The sequence below is a fragment of the Eurypyga helias genome, unplaced genomic scaffold (genome assembly GCF_000690775.1).
Source record: "Eurypyga helias isolate BGI_N326 unplaced genomic scaffold, ASM69077v1 scaffold3574, whole genome shotgun sequence".
NCBI lineage: Eukaryota > Metazoa > Chordata > Aves > Eurypygiformes > Eurypygidae > Eurypyga > Eurypyga helias.
In genome coordinates this window covers 17730-33869 of record NW_010244160.1, presented here as the reverse complement: position 1 = coordinate 33869, position 16140 = coordinate 17730, and the positions used below count along the sequence as shown (strand labels likewise).

Below are 16140 nucleotides of genomic sequence, written 5' to 3'. Positions count from 1 at the left end.
GGGACACTCACATGTTTTCCCAAAAATGTATTCTGTACTGAGCTCGTCTCCAGGCAGGAGTCAGCCTAACAGTAACAAAAGATGGAACCGCAATAGAAAACTAAGAGTTTTATGGCCATGCTTGGAGATGGCACAGTGGCTACATGGTCCTTTGGTCTGATCCTGACAACCTATTTCTATGTTATTATAAACTCTCATGCTCCAGGTTTTCCCCATCTAAGGAAGAAAGGAGATATTCTCACTAACACATGAGAATACATGATGCCAGATGGACTACAGCTGATGGCAAAAATATTAGCATGACAATAATAATCCCTGCAGCTTGCACAGCTTCAGAATGAGTTAAAAGGATAGGTCGATTACAGTGTGTATGATGTAAATGTGAAAGAATATCAATCCTGACAGTATGACCAGATCTGCAGCTTCCCAGCGTAAAAGACTCCTCTGCACTGGCCCTCACCAGTGGACCTTGATTATCATTGAGACCTTTCAGAATCCCAGGAGGTTGTGGATATCTTTAAGCAGCTAAAATCTCCTCATAGTTAAAAAAAAAGGCAAACTAGACATTTCAAAATCTATTAATTTTAATGATTGGAAAGGTTAATGACATAAAATCAGCGGCTAAGACTTTAAAAAGGAAATAAAAAAACCAGATTTCCTACTAAACGCAAGCATAGAGCAATAATTAGGCACAACATTAACATACCCTCCATAAATAAACTACCACAAGTACTGGAAATGTCTTGCCTTGATAGACTCACGAAGTCTTAAATTTGTACTTGCAATACCACTTACTGAGACAAATTTTCTGTTCAGTTTTATACATCAAAGATGGAGTATTTGGCTTTTCTCTGTAGTACCTTATAACCTTGATTATCCAGCTATCACACAGAGGCAACACCTGAAACCTTCAGATAATCTGGAATTTGCATGATTAGTAAACTAGAGAACCATGTTTTAAGTCCATATTTGGGTAAAATCTTCTGAGCAAAGGCTTTAAAGGCTGCTGAATTGATTCCTAACAATTATAAAGATGTAACTGCTCTCTTTCAAGACTGGCCTTCTCAGCTGGACTTTGTCAGCTAGAGAAGAAAAAGCCCAAGAGGGATTAAAAGGTGAAGAGGAGAAACCTGAAGGCCACATTACCCACAGTGATCTGCCATTTGCATGTCTTAGATACTGAAGTCCTTCTGAAGTAGTTTTGGGGAACAATTGGCAGGCTGCAATTTGATATTAATCACATTCTCACCCTTCTCCTTCCTTCAACTGATGAACAAGAATTCATCTTTAAGACTTTAGGAAATATTTGGAATAGTGTTCAGTAGCTCCCTGACCTAAAAGAGCCTCTGTTTTGGGTGAGTTGTGGTTTCTGATCTGAGAATGGCAAGTTCTGGAGGAGTTACACTGAAAGCTTCTACTGAGCGCCCTGTACTCCTGGCTGCACATGCCAGGGGATGCAGGCTGCCAGACCAGCATGCTCTATAAACCCTGTGGTCTGCAAAAAGTATTTGTATGTGTTTATAGGAATGTTTAGCACTGCAGATTAACCTCTGCTGGAGGTTAATCATATAATCTGACAAGCAGACTATTTGCCAATAAAACAGAAAACTTTGCTTTCTAATGCAGACAAAACTGCTGGTTTCTAGGCTTTTCTGATCTTTAATTGAAGGTAAATGGATAAAAATAACCCATAAATATGAATATGACCAGGACCAGCTTGCTTTAGGTAATTTGATTTTCAAATATTCGAGGAAAAGACGAGCTGAGTTCTTGTTATATGCTAATTTTGTAGAGTTAGATACCAAGTAATCTCATGCCTTGAGAGTTTGAAGGGAACTATGTTAACATAAGGAGGACTTGGAAATAAGCTCTAGAAATTGATTTATCCTGGCAGTAATCAGGATAACTGGCTAGCTTCTTTAGCTGATTGACTGCAACAAACACAAAATCATATGGATGCATTAGGAAACCAGAACACAGGGGCTTGGAAGAAATCATATTTTACTACATTGATGTTCATACCTGGATATGGTGATAGTCAAAAGACAGCGCAAAGAGGTTTTCTTATATATGGCTTTTATTAATTTCTTGAACTACCTATTACATATAGGAATTCAGACAGTGCAATCAGATTACTTACTTTCTTAGGGATTGGGACAAGTTTAACTATTCTGATCTCTCTTCTTTGTGTATACTAATGAGAATCATAATTCTGTAAATGTATCTACACATAAATTAAACAAATCTTTTGCTTTATTCATACCTCTAGTATAAATTTTTATGATAGCCCAGGGTAAATTCGATTAGCTAAGTCACTACAAAATTATTTAATCTTTTTCTTATCATCAACTTTCTAACCACATGCACCTTATTTTGAACTTCACTTAATCCTTCTGCACTGCCCTTATAATGCAAAATGACAGCAAAAAAATCCCACCTTGAGCAATCCTCTGTGATTAGATTAGAAGGAAGTGAACAGCATATATTCACATTTTGATAATTTCTTGAATAGTCTCCTCTGATGACCTGGAAGGTCATAGAGTGGGCTTTCACATCTTTAGAATGAAGGGTTTGGTAAGATCTGAACAGCCTGGCTTCCTTGTTAATCAGGTTAACAGGTTTTACTCCTCAGTTATCGGATCAGCCTTTGACCTTGTTGTACCACTGGCTTACACATCCATAATTCAACAAATAGCCTTAACAGTATGACTGGGGAGCGGACCAGGACTTTCTACAGGAAGATGTATCTCTATAAGGTCTAGCAAATCAAAAGAGCAAACAAGAGTGTATCACAGTGTTTGCTGATAAAGCCATGACCCCACTGCAGTGATGTCCATTGGCCAGTCATTTACAGCAAGTAGCTTTTGAAATACTATGTTGTTGCTCTAATTATTTCTCTGAGCAATAAACTTTAATTTCTTAAATTCAGGAAAGCTCCAGAGGTTTTCTGTAATGAAATTCTAGTGTAAAATGTAAGAATTTGTTCTGAATGTCACTCAAAATCTTTCGTTAAAAACAGGAATAGTATCTTGGCTTTATGGTTAAAGGAATGTACTTACCCTTAAAATCTAATAAAGAATATTTTTTCTATTATTTATGTGGATGGATATTTTATACAATGTCTCAGTATGAATTAATCAATATCGCTGTCTCTTGCAAATAACCCGAGGGCCCATTTTTCTTTTAACGCATTAAAACCTTAACAAAATGCATTAATGCATTCCACTATTAACCGGAGACACTTGCTGGTAGGTAGCCAGATCCTGAGTTTTTTCCTGAGACATCGCTGATGAAATGATCAGAATTGATTATAAACCAAGAGCTATGTGTGAAGGAGGAACTTGGGACAAAAGTAGGGTGCCAGCCTCAAGCTGAAACTTCCTGCCTAAGAATTTACGGATTCAGGAATCCATGATTTTGGAGAGGGTTGGAGAAGTCTAAGTAGGTCAGATTCTACAGTTCAAGGTACATGATGGTTTCCTGACCCTCTCCACTTCTGATGAATCTCTTCTCTATGGGCATGTCCTGAAGAGCGGCTACTAGTCAGGAAGGTCCAACAGAAAAGCTGTTGGTACCCAAGCTGCTGTGGAAGCCACTCCACCTTAGTCACCCATTTCAAGTGATTTTGTTTCTGATGTCAAGATGGTGGGGAATGGCAGCTGAAACAAGTTCTGTTACTTTCCATCCGAAATGCACGTAGGACTGCCCTTAATGCAACACCTGTGTTGTCCTCCCATTACTAACTCCATGCAACTGAAAACTTTAAGACCAACACATAAAATGGCAGAAAACCAGTGCTGTCAAATTTGAAGTTAGTTTGAACATTTGCAAAATTTCTCTTTCAAAATCTAAGGCTCCTGTCTGCTGGTTAGTTCTCCATATATCCTTCTATTTAATATTTCATTCATCATACCGGACATTTTTCCACACCAGCTTGGGTATCTTTTGCATTGTACAGCTGGTTACAAGAAGTTAGCATTCAGCCCAGCTGCAGAATGGCATGTGAGAAAGATTTTCCAACACACTGAGTAAATGATTGATGCTGGCAGATGTCCAACACTCCATGCCGGAATTGTATCACATTAGAATGATGATTAGTGTTCTGATTAAGATTTATTACCTTTATTCTACCTTATTAATTATTGTTTCTAAGTAATTTCCTTCAGGACATAATAATTAGCATACGTTCACATAGGCACTTAGAAGTAACTGAAGGAAATTGTATAAAAATCACTTTTGATGGCACTTCAAAGTGCCACTGGCATTTGAGAGGTACTTAACAATCCATGAACACTGTTGCATGACATCTGGCAAAGATGGGTTACATGCCATAGAGCTCAGTTGGCTCAGCATTAATTAGCACCATTAGAAGGGATGTTACTCACAGGTACCCACTCACCTCTTCACAGTACTTCAGGTCAACTGATTTGCCATCACTGCGAACACAGTCGAGCATCCGTGTTTTGATACCATTACCACAGACAGCCTTCTCACTGAGCTGACATGTGCTCCAGTCTGGAGGCAAGAAATTCATTAGTGTAGAAGACATGTTAGATAAAACTTATAATGATCCATCTCCCACCTAATTCTAATTTTGATGGCCTAAAATAGTCCTCTTAAGAAACTTTTATACATGCAAAAAAGCTCATGGAAGCCAGCTGCTACACATTTTTGGAAACAACCACTGTTACTGCAAATAGTCAGTGCCCGATGCCTTCCTGAAACGTTCATATTTAGTTTCATCTGCACAGATTTTAAGCAAATCACAAAATTATCATAGAAATAAATTTCCTGGGGTTATAGCACGCACACTACACCCAAGTTGCAAAGTCTCAAATAACATTTTTTCTGGATAGAATACCCTAAATTAGTTTTCAGTACAAGCTCCCTTCAGATAAGAACAGAAAGCAGAAAAATCTTCCTGTAAGGTGAAAGGAACACAGTCCCAAACCGTCACTGGATCACAGCACCACAAATACCTGTAACATTGTAGTCATAGTGGTAGCAGTTTTTGTTCAAAGTGCAGACTTCTGTATCAGTGGCAGCAGGACAAGACTTCCCATCATATGGTTGTCTCAGAGATTCAGCTGACCTTTCACGGATGCTACTTCCATTGCATGGCTTGAAAGGGAGATTGGAAACAGCTTTGATATTTCGGCATCTTGATGCCTTTTCATGCAACATTATAACAACCTTTCAAGTAACCTCTTCACAGAACGCAAATTTAAAATAGCAGGCTCGTGCTGTTGCCTCAGAGAAACCATTTCCGTATTATTTCAAAGAACTTAGTCTGCTCTTTCACCCAAGATGAAATATCCTTTAACTTGGCAAAAACTTGGTACTTTCCTGACTAGTTTATATTTCAGTCCTAGCACTTTGAAAACATTTCATTCATTAACTGGATTCAGATGCTCACTTCCCAAATGCCATACTGTAGTGCACCAGAGCCCAAATACTGTGAGGTCCTGAAATATCTTTTTATCATTGGTTTGGAGTTTTGTTGTCGTTGTTGTCATTGTTTTTTTTTTTTTTTTTTAATCTTTTTGAAATTGCTGTCAGAAAGGAAATATAAGACCCCAAATTACCTTTCTATGCTCAGTCTTGATCTACACTTTCCTCTTTGCAAGTGAGAGATCATTTTTAATGCAGTGACTGCACTGCTATGGAAAGGCTCACAGCTACACTCAAAGATGGACTCACAAGCCACTGCCAAAGCTATTCCACCACAGAGAACCAATCCCTCAGTAAAGAATGACCACTGGTGACACTATATTTTTTGGTTTGGAACAATTTCACTTAATGGATAATACTGGGTACTTTATTTGTAACAACTACCAATGATCCTAAAGATAATAGCAAATATAGATATTTACATATAAAATCACTGCTCAATCCAGCATCTTTGCATGATACGTCATGCATATAGTTCTAAAATATCCTCCTAAAATGATAAACATTACGTGTCAGTATACTTCTTACCAAAGAACACCGAGACCATGGTCCCCATTCAGATATAACACAGTCTTCAGGACATGGTAATGTGCATTTCCTAGCACCAAGTGGCATCTCTTCAGGATCACACAGATAGTCCTCTACAGTGTCAGAAGGACCATCCACAGTGTTTAACATACACCTGGAAAAAAGAACTGCACATAAACTGCATCTGCCATGGATTTTGTACAGTAGTATTCTGAAGCATTTTAACATTTTGTCAGCATGCAACTGAAGTAACACAACCAAGTATTGATCTATGAATATCCAAGAAAAATCCAAGAGCCAAAAAAAGTCCTCACTTTTACAGGTGACAGCCATATAATGAAATGCACAGGATTTATACATTCCCTATCAGTAATTTTCTGAGAGTTTCTGGGCAGGTGATTTATTATTACCAGTAAGCCAGAATAATGCAAATCAGCTATAGTTTAGACATATTTTGTGCATGCTTCAACTGATTATTTTAAGTGTAGAAATAAAAGAACTTTTAAAATTTTGTATTCTTAGTATTAATACCTAATTTACACAGATGCTTTTCTATGACCATTTTATTAAATTAGCAGCTGGAGGCCCAGTAAAGATGAGAAATTACTATGTTCATTTTTGCAGAGCTGAAGACAGTCTTCATTCCACAGTATTTCCAGTTCTGTGGAGTCTGTTGCTTAACTTATCCCTTCCACCTGTCAGCGGAAGACTAAGTAGTATATTACTAGGATCATTCAAATTAAGAGGCTTGAGTTTGTTTTCCAGAACTGCAAGAGCAAAGCTGATACAGAATCACAGAATCACAGAATTGCCTAGATTGGAAAAGACCTGTAAGATCACCTAGTCCAATCACTAACCTAACACTGACAAGTCCCTCACTAAACCACGTCCCTAAGCCCTACATCTACACAACTTTTAAAAACCTACAGTGATGGGGACTCCACCACTGCCCTGGGCAGCCCGTTCCAATGCCTAATGACCTCTTCATTAAAGAAATTCTTCCTAATAACTAAGCTAAACTTCCCTTGGCATAACCTGAAACCATTTCCTCTTGATCTATCATTTATTACGTGGTTGAACAGACCAACCCCCACCTCTCTACAACCTCCTTTCAGGTAGTTGTAGAGAGCAACGAGGTCTCTCCTCACGCCGTCCTACCCACCCCCACTCCCCCCAGCCGTTCCTCACAGGACTTGTGCTCCAGACCCAACACCAGCTCCCTTGCCCTTCTCTGGACATGCTCCAGCACCTCAATGTCTTTCTTGCGGGGAGGGGCCCAAAACTGAGAACAGTACTCAAGATGTGGCCTCATCAGTGCCAAGCACAGGGGTAAAATCACTTCCCTGGTCCTACTGGCTACACTATTCCTGATACAGGCCAGGATGCCATTGGCCTTCTTGGCCTCCCAGGCACACTGCTGGCTCATGTTTAGATGGCTATCAATCAATCAATACCCACAAGTCCCGCTCTGTGGAGCAGCTTTCCAGCCAATCATCCCCAAGCCTGTAGCATTGCCAGGGATTTTTGTGGCCAAAGTGCAGAACCTGGCATTTCGCCTTATTGAAACTCATACAATTTGTCTTGGCCCATCAATCTAGTCTGTCTAGATCCCTCTGCAGAGCCTCCCTACCCTCAAACAGATCAACACTCCAACCCAGCTTGGTGTTGTCTGCAAACTTACTGAGGGTGCACTCAATCCCCTCGTCCAGATCATTGATAAAGATGTTAAACAGGACTGGCCCCAGTACTGAGCCCTGGGGAACACCATCTGTGACCATCCGCCAACCAGATTTAACTCCATTTCCACCACACTCTGGGCCTGGCCTTCCAGCCAGTTTTTACCCATTTCTAACTGCTTGTGGCAGGAAGAAGATAACATTTAACAGTTTACTTCATACAACTCCCATTTTGTTCCTTCAAACTGAATTCATATTATGCTTTATTATTCAAATTTATAATCTCAAATTGTGTTTGGCTTTGCAGTCGGCCATTAAAAAAATTAAAACACCCTCTCATCCCCAGCAAACAAAAAACTCAAAAAAAGCATACCTATTATTCCCAAGTGTATACATACTTAGAAGATTGGTGTGGGTTTCTTTTTTTTTTTTTAATGATATTCTCATCTAGAAAGAGGACCATTTTACCTTTCAGAAAAGCACTGAAATCATACATTGCAGTGTTTGAAGTAGTACAAGAAATACAATATATATTAGTTTATAAACTAGGAATCAAGGTCTATATCCATAATCAGTAGACAGAGCCATACTGCACTTACTGCAGCTATTCTGATTTACATCAGCCAGGGTTCTGGTCCAGTATACTATGGCTGGACTTACCACTGTACCTTACACAGAGTTACATCATTACACAGCCATGACTGAAAGCTCTCTAGAGTGAAGGAGGAGCAATACTGTTTTACCTGACTTTCCTTGTCTGAACACCTTCTCCACAGTTCTCTTTTAAGTCGACACTGGTCACCTTGCAGACACTCCAGGGCTCAGTAACCCACACGTACTGGCTGCAGTCACTGTGGCAGGGGACTACCTCATAGACCTGGAATCCACATCAAGCATCAGTTTTGTTGCACACAAGTAAGATAAACACATGACAGTGATCATGCAAAAAAAGGTTAATGATCTTTTTGATAAGAGTAACATGTAAACTTGCTGATTTAGAGACTGTAGTAATAATACAGACAAAATGAATGATAGAAAACCATAGTAATAACAAAAAATCAGAAGCTAAGACACCGAATGACAGATTCTCTGGTTATCTCTGCCACTAAGCCCAGACTGTCATTTCCACCAATAACATCCACAAAACTAACATAAAATCTGTAACTGGGCTAGCTCATGAGTATTCCTTCTAGAAAAATGCTGCTAAAAGTCTGCTAAAACTTTACTTCTATCCCTCACATCTCTCTTCAACTACTTCATCCCACTTTTACAAGTTGTTGGGTTTCTGTATTTCTATAGAGAGGGGAGCTCAAGGTAAATTATATCAATATATGCTGGTTCATTTTATTTTTCATTGTGGATACTTAAAATCACTCTAATATATTCGTGTCCCAACGTTAGTATCTTTTATAGCACCTTACACAGTGTTCCATATATTTTCTCAAACGTACTTTACAAAAAAGGACAGACAACATAAACACTGGAGCACAATCAGGAAGAACATGTTAAGGTTATTTCTCTATTTTAGAAACCCTTACCTGAGCCTGAAGAAAGTATTTTCATGAACCCAAAAGAAAAAACAAAAATAAAAAGAAAGAATTATTAGAGTGAAGCATAGTTATTTAAATGGCATTCATTTAGCTGTTATTACAAACAATATTCTATGAATTCTGTCAAGGCAAAGGCATCCACTTTTTCCTCTTGCATCCCCCTTGCTGTCATGAGACATTTTTGCAAGAAGTTTGCCCTTGGAAGAAAATAAAGTTTATAAATTACAACTAGTGGGAAGTGACTGTAAATTAGCTAGTCTATTTCTCAGTCCCTAACACATGATAAAACTGTTTTTCTGTTTTGCCTGTAATGAGCATCAACTCTTCACACAGCAGGGAATCCAATTTCTTTATGACGAGAAAATCCTTAGTGGTTTTGGAGAGGATACTGGACTTCTCTATTAATTGAAATTGTTTTGGCAGCATTAAGTGCAATAGATTCAGGGGAATAAAAAGCACTGGCAGTTCTCATCCTTCCAAAGTTCTAAATCGTTCACTGAGTATCTTAATTATGCACAAATTACTTAAAACCCATTGCCTCAAAATTACCTTATACCAGTTAACTTCATATATCATTCTGGGTATCAAGTCAGCACAACTAATATTTCTAGACAATCCAAGACATTGTCTTTAACAACTCATTGATTTATTTACAGCAACACTGCTTGGGTAGAAGAAAAGGCTGACGGTTTGACAGTTTATGAGTTAACCTTCAACAAATTACCTCCAATCACAAAAAAATAATTACTTGAACAATGAATACGTAGAGTATGATATAGACTGATCAGCCCATGCACAACATGACCAGCATAGTCGTGCCAGCATATTTGGGCCATCTTTGAACTACATAAGCATTAACTCAGGTGTAAAGATGGGTGGTGTAAATACATGTTAGGGAAGATACTGGACTCAGTGCACAATCTGCAGTCATGTGGGAAGTGGCACTTTATTTATTCTTGTCCAGGATTTCCAAAATGAGAGTAACAAAGCCTTAATTTAGGGAAACATCTCTATATGTCTCATCCTGGTTGGCATACGAATACTAAGTCCTGTATATTCAACAGCATTTCTAGTAACATAAAAACTGGATATCTTGTCAGAAAGCCAAAGGAGAACTCTATATGGCATTGCATGTGTTAAGTGGTGTTCTCCTGATGCTACTGCTATTTTTGTAACCATGACTGCAGGCCATGGTGGTTGGATGTTGTAAGGATAGCATACCAACCTGACTGGATAATGGCGTAAATAATGCCTGTAGTCAGTGAAGAGAGGGGTGTTCTTATTTTCCTTGACAGTGCAGATTAGCCTCTTCATTTGAAAACCTCTGAAGGCCACTGACATGATTTTATAATTAACCTGACTCTATTATTGTTGGAATTGTGAAGACTTTTAGCCTAGTGAAGTGAGTACTGACATCTAGCATTCACTGTGCTCAATCACCATACATGTCAGCCCTGAGAAACATTGAGCAACTCACTCTTAAAACCTAACAGATGTCTTAAGCACTGTTTCAATGTTTCACTAGCCTTACCATTCAAAAGTTTTCCCAAGGCTTAACCCAAATCTGTTTGCAGCAGTCTAAGCCTACTGCTTTTTATCCTATCCAAGATGGCCATGGAAAATGGCTTATTTCCTCCTTCTTTGCAACAGCCTTTTATGTACATGCTAGCAGACTGCCAGCATCCTCCCTCGAATCTTCTCTTCCACGGGCTAGACAACACATCGAAGCCTTTCCTCAGAGTTTATGATTTGTAGATGTCAGCTTACAGCATAGCCCCTCTGTACATCATCTTCCACATACTTGTGGACACAAAGGCACAGTCTAACCATGATGCTTTGACTGTATACAAATAAACATGTTACATATATAAGTACTGAATACAAAAATAAATCAGATTACATTTAATAACTGAAATAAATATTCTTAAGAGTCAGTAGTTTTCCAGCTGAATGAATGCTGGATCACATTTAGATTAAATAATTAACTCAAAATTAGAATGCAGGTGTATTCCCTGCGTGTTTCTGAATTGACAGTGAAAGTATTTAAAATTGAAAGATACAGCTTCTATATTCGTCAACATTCCTATCTTACCTGTAGAGCTTCCTTATCATTAAAGTACTATATTTCAATTTTATTTTTACAATAATTACATTTTGAATCACCTATTACTATTTGGCAAGCACCATGTAACATTGCAACATGTTCGAGTCGAAATACCAGTAGAGGGCAATAGTGTTGCATGTAAGTGTCTAACAGACCTCTGGCAAAATCACCTTCGATGCAAAAAAATACAAGCCTATTATGTAGTACATGAATATTAAAGAAGGAAAAAGACTTCTGTATAGACTATAATTTTCTCCTATTGAAACACATTCCTCCTAATTTGAAGCCTATTTACATGCTGACCTAAATCCAGCAACCCTTATTTTAGTTTGTATTTTGTTAAAACAGATCACCACCTTAGTTTATTAGCTGCAGTTTAACAGTTATTATTTTCTAAATTAGAACTAATTACAGTCCCTAAAGTAGAAAATTAAATCAACAACCCATTTCACTCTGTACTAGCAAAATGTCAATAGGATAATATTAAGTACACGCATTTTTATTCAAATGTAAATTGACAGCACTTCTTTTTTTTCAATCTTTGAATATTTACAGAGAAGACTGTGTGGCTGTTTAACATGGCTCTGCAGACTAAATTAAATTCAACAGTAATATGAACATAAATCAACTCTGAAGAGTGTAAGTTAATTGACAAGGAAGGTTTTTCTTTCTATAATTCTCCAAGCAAGCAAACAATCTTCAGGAGTTTAACATGAACTAGTGCTAAACTTGGTCCTAAAGACTAAATGCTCACTGGTGGTCAAAGCAGTGTGCTCTTGGATCACATTTTCTGGCTTGGTTTCACCTGAAGAAGATCCAGACTGTGCAGCCACACTGCTCCACACTGGAAAATAAAGTGTGATTAGTGGGACAACTGGGAGACTGATCTCAGAAGTGCAGTCCTGACTGCAACTGCATGCCAGGACAAGTGTATCCAGAAGTTCAAGATCCAACCTGACTAAAATCCACTAAGGGACACTGGGATGATACTTGGTGAGTGTTTCAGAACTTTTAATTTGCTTCCTGATCTAAGATGGTTGGGGAAATGACACTAAGGATCTTACCAGTTTGAGCATCTTTAATGAGACATTTTACCCACTGTAAGAGAAGTTCTTCAGAAACATGGTCTTCACATCTGCATGCAAGAATGTTTTATTGTCTCCGATCTGCAGTGCTAAGTTCTTGCAGGTAAGGAAATAATGAAGAAAATCCTATACTAACTGAGGAAATCTAAACTAACACATATTCCTCCTTCTACCTGCATCTGCTTCTTATGTTGTACAGTTTTTCTAAATCCAGAAACAATACAGCTAAAAAGGTAATCTGAAGTATGGAAAAAGCTATATCAATAATGTAAATATAAACAAAATTACCTGATTGACATGATCTAGCTTTGGACAGGGTCTTCCACCATTGTAGGGTTTTTCACGGAGCCATTTAGAGCGAACCTTCACCCCACTTCCACAGGATTTACTACAGCGAGACCAGTTGGACCACTCACTGAGTTTACAGTCTGAAGGACATGGAATAATACAGGCTTCCTCAATATAACCTGTGTGAATGGAAAAGAATGTGAAATCTCTTCAGCATGTCACTCTGCCACTTCTCCCTGAAGCCCTCATCTACTTCATTTAGATTGTCTAAAGTTTGACTTGACAGGATTGTGTGAATAGAGAGATTTTTTCATTATTAGGGCTAAATTAAATTCCACAGAAAATTGACACATAGAGCTGGAGACTGTGTTAGAGTGGCAGCTGAGCATCCTCACTGCTATCTGATTAAGGTTCACACTCACCAGATTTTAGCATTCAAACTTTCTGACAGCTACAGTGTAATTGACACTAATCATCTCTTGGTTGCATTGTCCTTACACAGTAAAAACAATATGGATTTTTTTTAGGTTTAATTAAAGGTTTAATTAAATTCTCCTCCATAACTGTATCAAGTAATTCAATTGTCATTATACATCAAAAATCCAACTGAATCAAAAGATATGTATCTTACCAGCCTGGAGCGAGGGAACTTAACACTTCGTGACCTTTCTAAGGCTAGAAAGAGAGTGGCCTGCCACATTAATGATCTGCCGATTAACAACCATCTGCCCCCAGTAGCACACTGAATAATTGCACTGAATGGAAAAGCAGATGTTTGGTTTGGATAAGTCATCAGTCCTGAGAGGTTGGAGAGGGGTATGACATGGTCTGCAGGGAGTAACATGAGGCCTCAATTCACTGAATAAGTGGAAACGTCTTTCTTTCCAAGGCAACATATGCCATAGTTCTACAACATGTGTCATTTATGCTAATATTTCCAGCAGAAGCTATAAAACCTCTAACAAAAAGCTGGCCTTGACTGCATTTTTACTACAAGCACACCCTAAACTGCTCTTCCCTTTTCTGTGTCACATCTGCAACGTATTTACTCTTGGCAAATGTTTACTTTAAAGAAACCTCAGTGCATTTAAAAGTGAATTAAAGTATTTGATGACCAAAGTTGCAAAATCAACACATACTTGTGTAAGATCATTCTCAAATGACTGGCACAGTTTGCTAGGCATGGTTTCAAGTGTTTCTCACATATTTTGAATGTTTTTTTACTGTTAAAGAAATCACTGTCATTTTCATCAGCGCTGATGTTGGCAGCTTTATTTTTAACCTATAGTACTAAGTAAAGTTATTCTGTCTCTCCTAAAAGCAACCATTACCAAACAATCAGAAGCTGTGTAAAGGATCAGAACACATAAAATATTCCAATTCTATATACCTATTAGTAGTTGCTTTCATTAATTTGTTTTAGACATAAAGAACAGAAGGGTTGGGTTTTTTTAAACATACAGTAACACTGAGAATATTTTATGGTAGAATTGAGGTGAATTTGAGATCAATGAATCGATCGACCGATCTATCTACTGATCCAAATCCTTCCTCTGTTTGCAAGTGTTAAATAGTTTAAAAAATATACTGAGTACATCCTGAATTTTAGCACTGCGGAACTACTGTTCACCATATCTATCTTCATTAACATGGCTAGAATGTTATTAGCTCGATTTACAAGCACGCTTATTAAATATCTCTTGCCATTTGATTGATCAGCTCATTGCTATTGTATGAAAGGTACACTATGTTAGACAAAATATATTTTTGAAGATCGTATCACTGTGTATCAGGGGTGGTGACATAGATTGCCCTGCAGTAGTAAATGCAAAATTGATTACATTTCACCTTACCTGACATTTCTGAGTGAGCCTAAGAAATCAGATGCACTGTATCTCAGAGCCTCATCCTGCTCTGAACTTTGACTGCATAAATATCACTCTCTATGTTCACCAGAAATGAGCTTTTAATAAGCTCTCTTAAGTGCTACACAGAACCATATCCTCCTATAATTGAAACTACTGAATGAAAATGGACAAGAACAAAGAAGTTACAAAAGAAACAATTTTCTCCAAGCAATAAAGTAAGTGTTAGTAATATTGTCTGATAGAATTGAGGATTTTACTGCTCTTTATGAATTTTCTTGGGATTCTGAAATGCTGCCTTTACTTTCAATACAACTTCTAAGTAATTTTCTGGGGATAAACTTTTCTACTATAACACGTTTATGCCATTTAGCATTTGTTAAATGTCTGCTTCTGTAATTAATGTCTGAAAGAAACAAATTCAAGTTGTTTTAAATGTATTGTACATACTTAAGTATGTAACTTTTACTGGTACAGGCTGCTTCAGGAAGATTTTATTTTAAGGACTTCCATAAACCCCTGAGCTATTTTAAATTTGCCTTAATTAATCTCAAAGGGATCTTCCCAATCTGCCCCAGTCATAGAAAAAGGTCTTCTCCAAGATATCACAATATTTTGGGACTTGGATAACTATAGCATGGGCACACTTCATAGCCTACCAAAAGAAGTCTCTGTGGAGTATAATAAACTAAAATGATCGACAAATTAGAACCTATTTTTATTTTACTTCCCTTCAGCTCATCCAAGTGAGGTCAGTAAAGATTTTTTTGAGATACTGAGAATGTTAGCCAAGAAGTTTAACAAGATTTGTAGAATCTTGCAGACAGATACAGTATCAAATACATTATACTATACAGAAGTCCCAGGTAACATTTTAATTATGCTGAGCTGTATTTCAAGTGATACCATAAAATATCAAATGAAATCATGCCACTACAGCAACCTTTTTTCACACTATCTATCAAATATATACATTGAAGTTGGCCACGAAAACTGCTTTGGTATAGAATGCAATAAAGCCAAACAGCATCGTATTACAGGTATAGTGTCAGTATGTGTTATAACATGGAAAATTACAAGCTTGCTTAACATGGAAAACTACAAGCTTGCTTGTATCTTAACACATTTTGGAGAGATGCAGTGGGGCGGCTGACATTTCCCACCCACTTTATAATGAAAAAAAAACTGAAGTGCAATCCTATACTGAGTCCTTAATCCTATAAGCTTCATGGAATAGCTTGCGCTCACCACGTAGCTCTTTCTTCTGCCATCTCTATGATATCTGGCTCTATGATGCTCCCTCCTTCCTATTTCCTCAGAAAAGCTGGCATCAAGACCCAAACTCCACATGTGAAAATTAACCAGCTGAACTAGAATGGAAGAGACAGATGAAGAGAACAAGAATGGAATCAGTCACTGAAGGCATAAAAAGAATCTCTGCAAGGTAGGAAGACTTGGAGCAACTGGAAATGTGGAACATTTTTGGAAAGCAAAGAGAAAAACACTATTATGTGAGATGCAAGACAAACAAAAAAACTCCTAACTGCTATACTAAGAATAATGGATGAAAAACAGGTCAAGGACATGAACCGA

At 37.8% G+C, this 16140-nt stretch overlaps 1 protein-coding gene across 1 annotated transcript in view; it reads right to left on the bottom strand.

Moving 5' to 3' along the window:
* LOC104508122 (thrombospondin type-1 domain-containing protein 7A-like) overlaps nt 1–16140 on the bottom strand; it is a gene marked incomplete at its 5' end in the record, with an annotated part of 44225 nt that overhangs the window by 16353 nt on the left and 11732 nt on the right. The window contains 6 exons of the mRNA XM_010149637.1: nt 4400–4515; nt 4980–5121; nt 5980–6133; nt 8399–8532; nt 9194–9199; nt 12683–12861. Coding sequence (XP_010147939.1) covers nt 4400–4515; nt 4980–5121; nt 5980–6133; nt 8399–8532; nt 9194–9199; nt 12683–12861 — 731 coding nt within the window. The remainder of the gene's footprint in view (nt 1–4399; nt 4516–4979; nt 5122–5979; nt 6134–8398; nt 8533–9193; nt 9200–12682; nt 12862–16140) is intronic.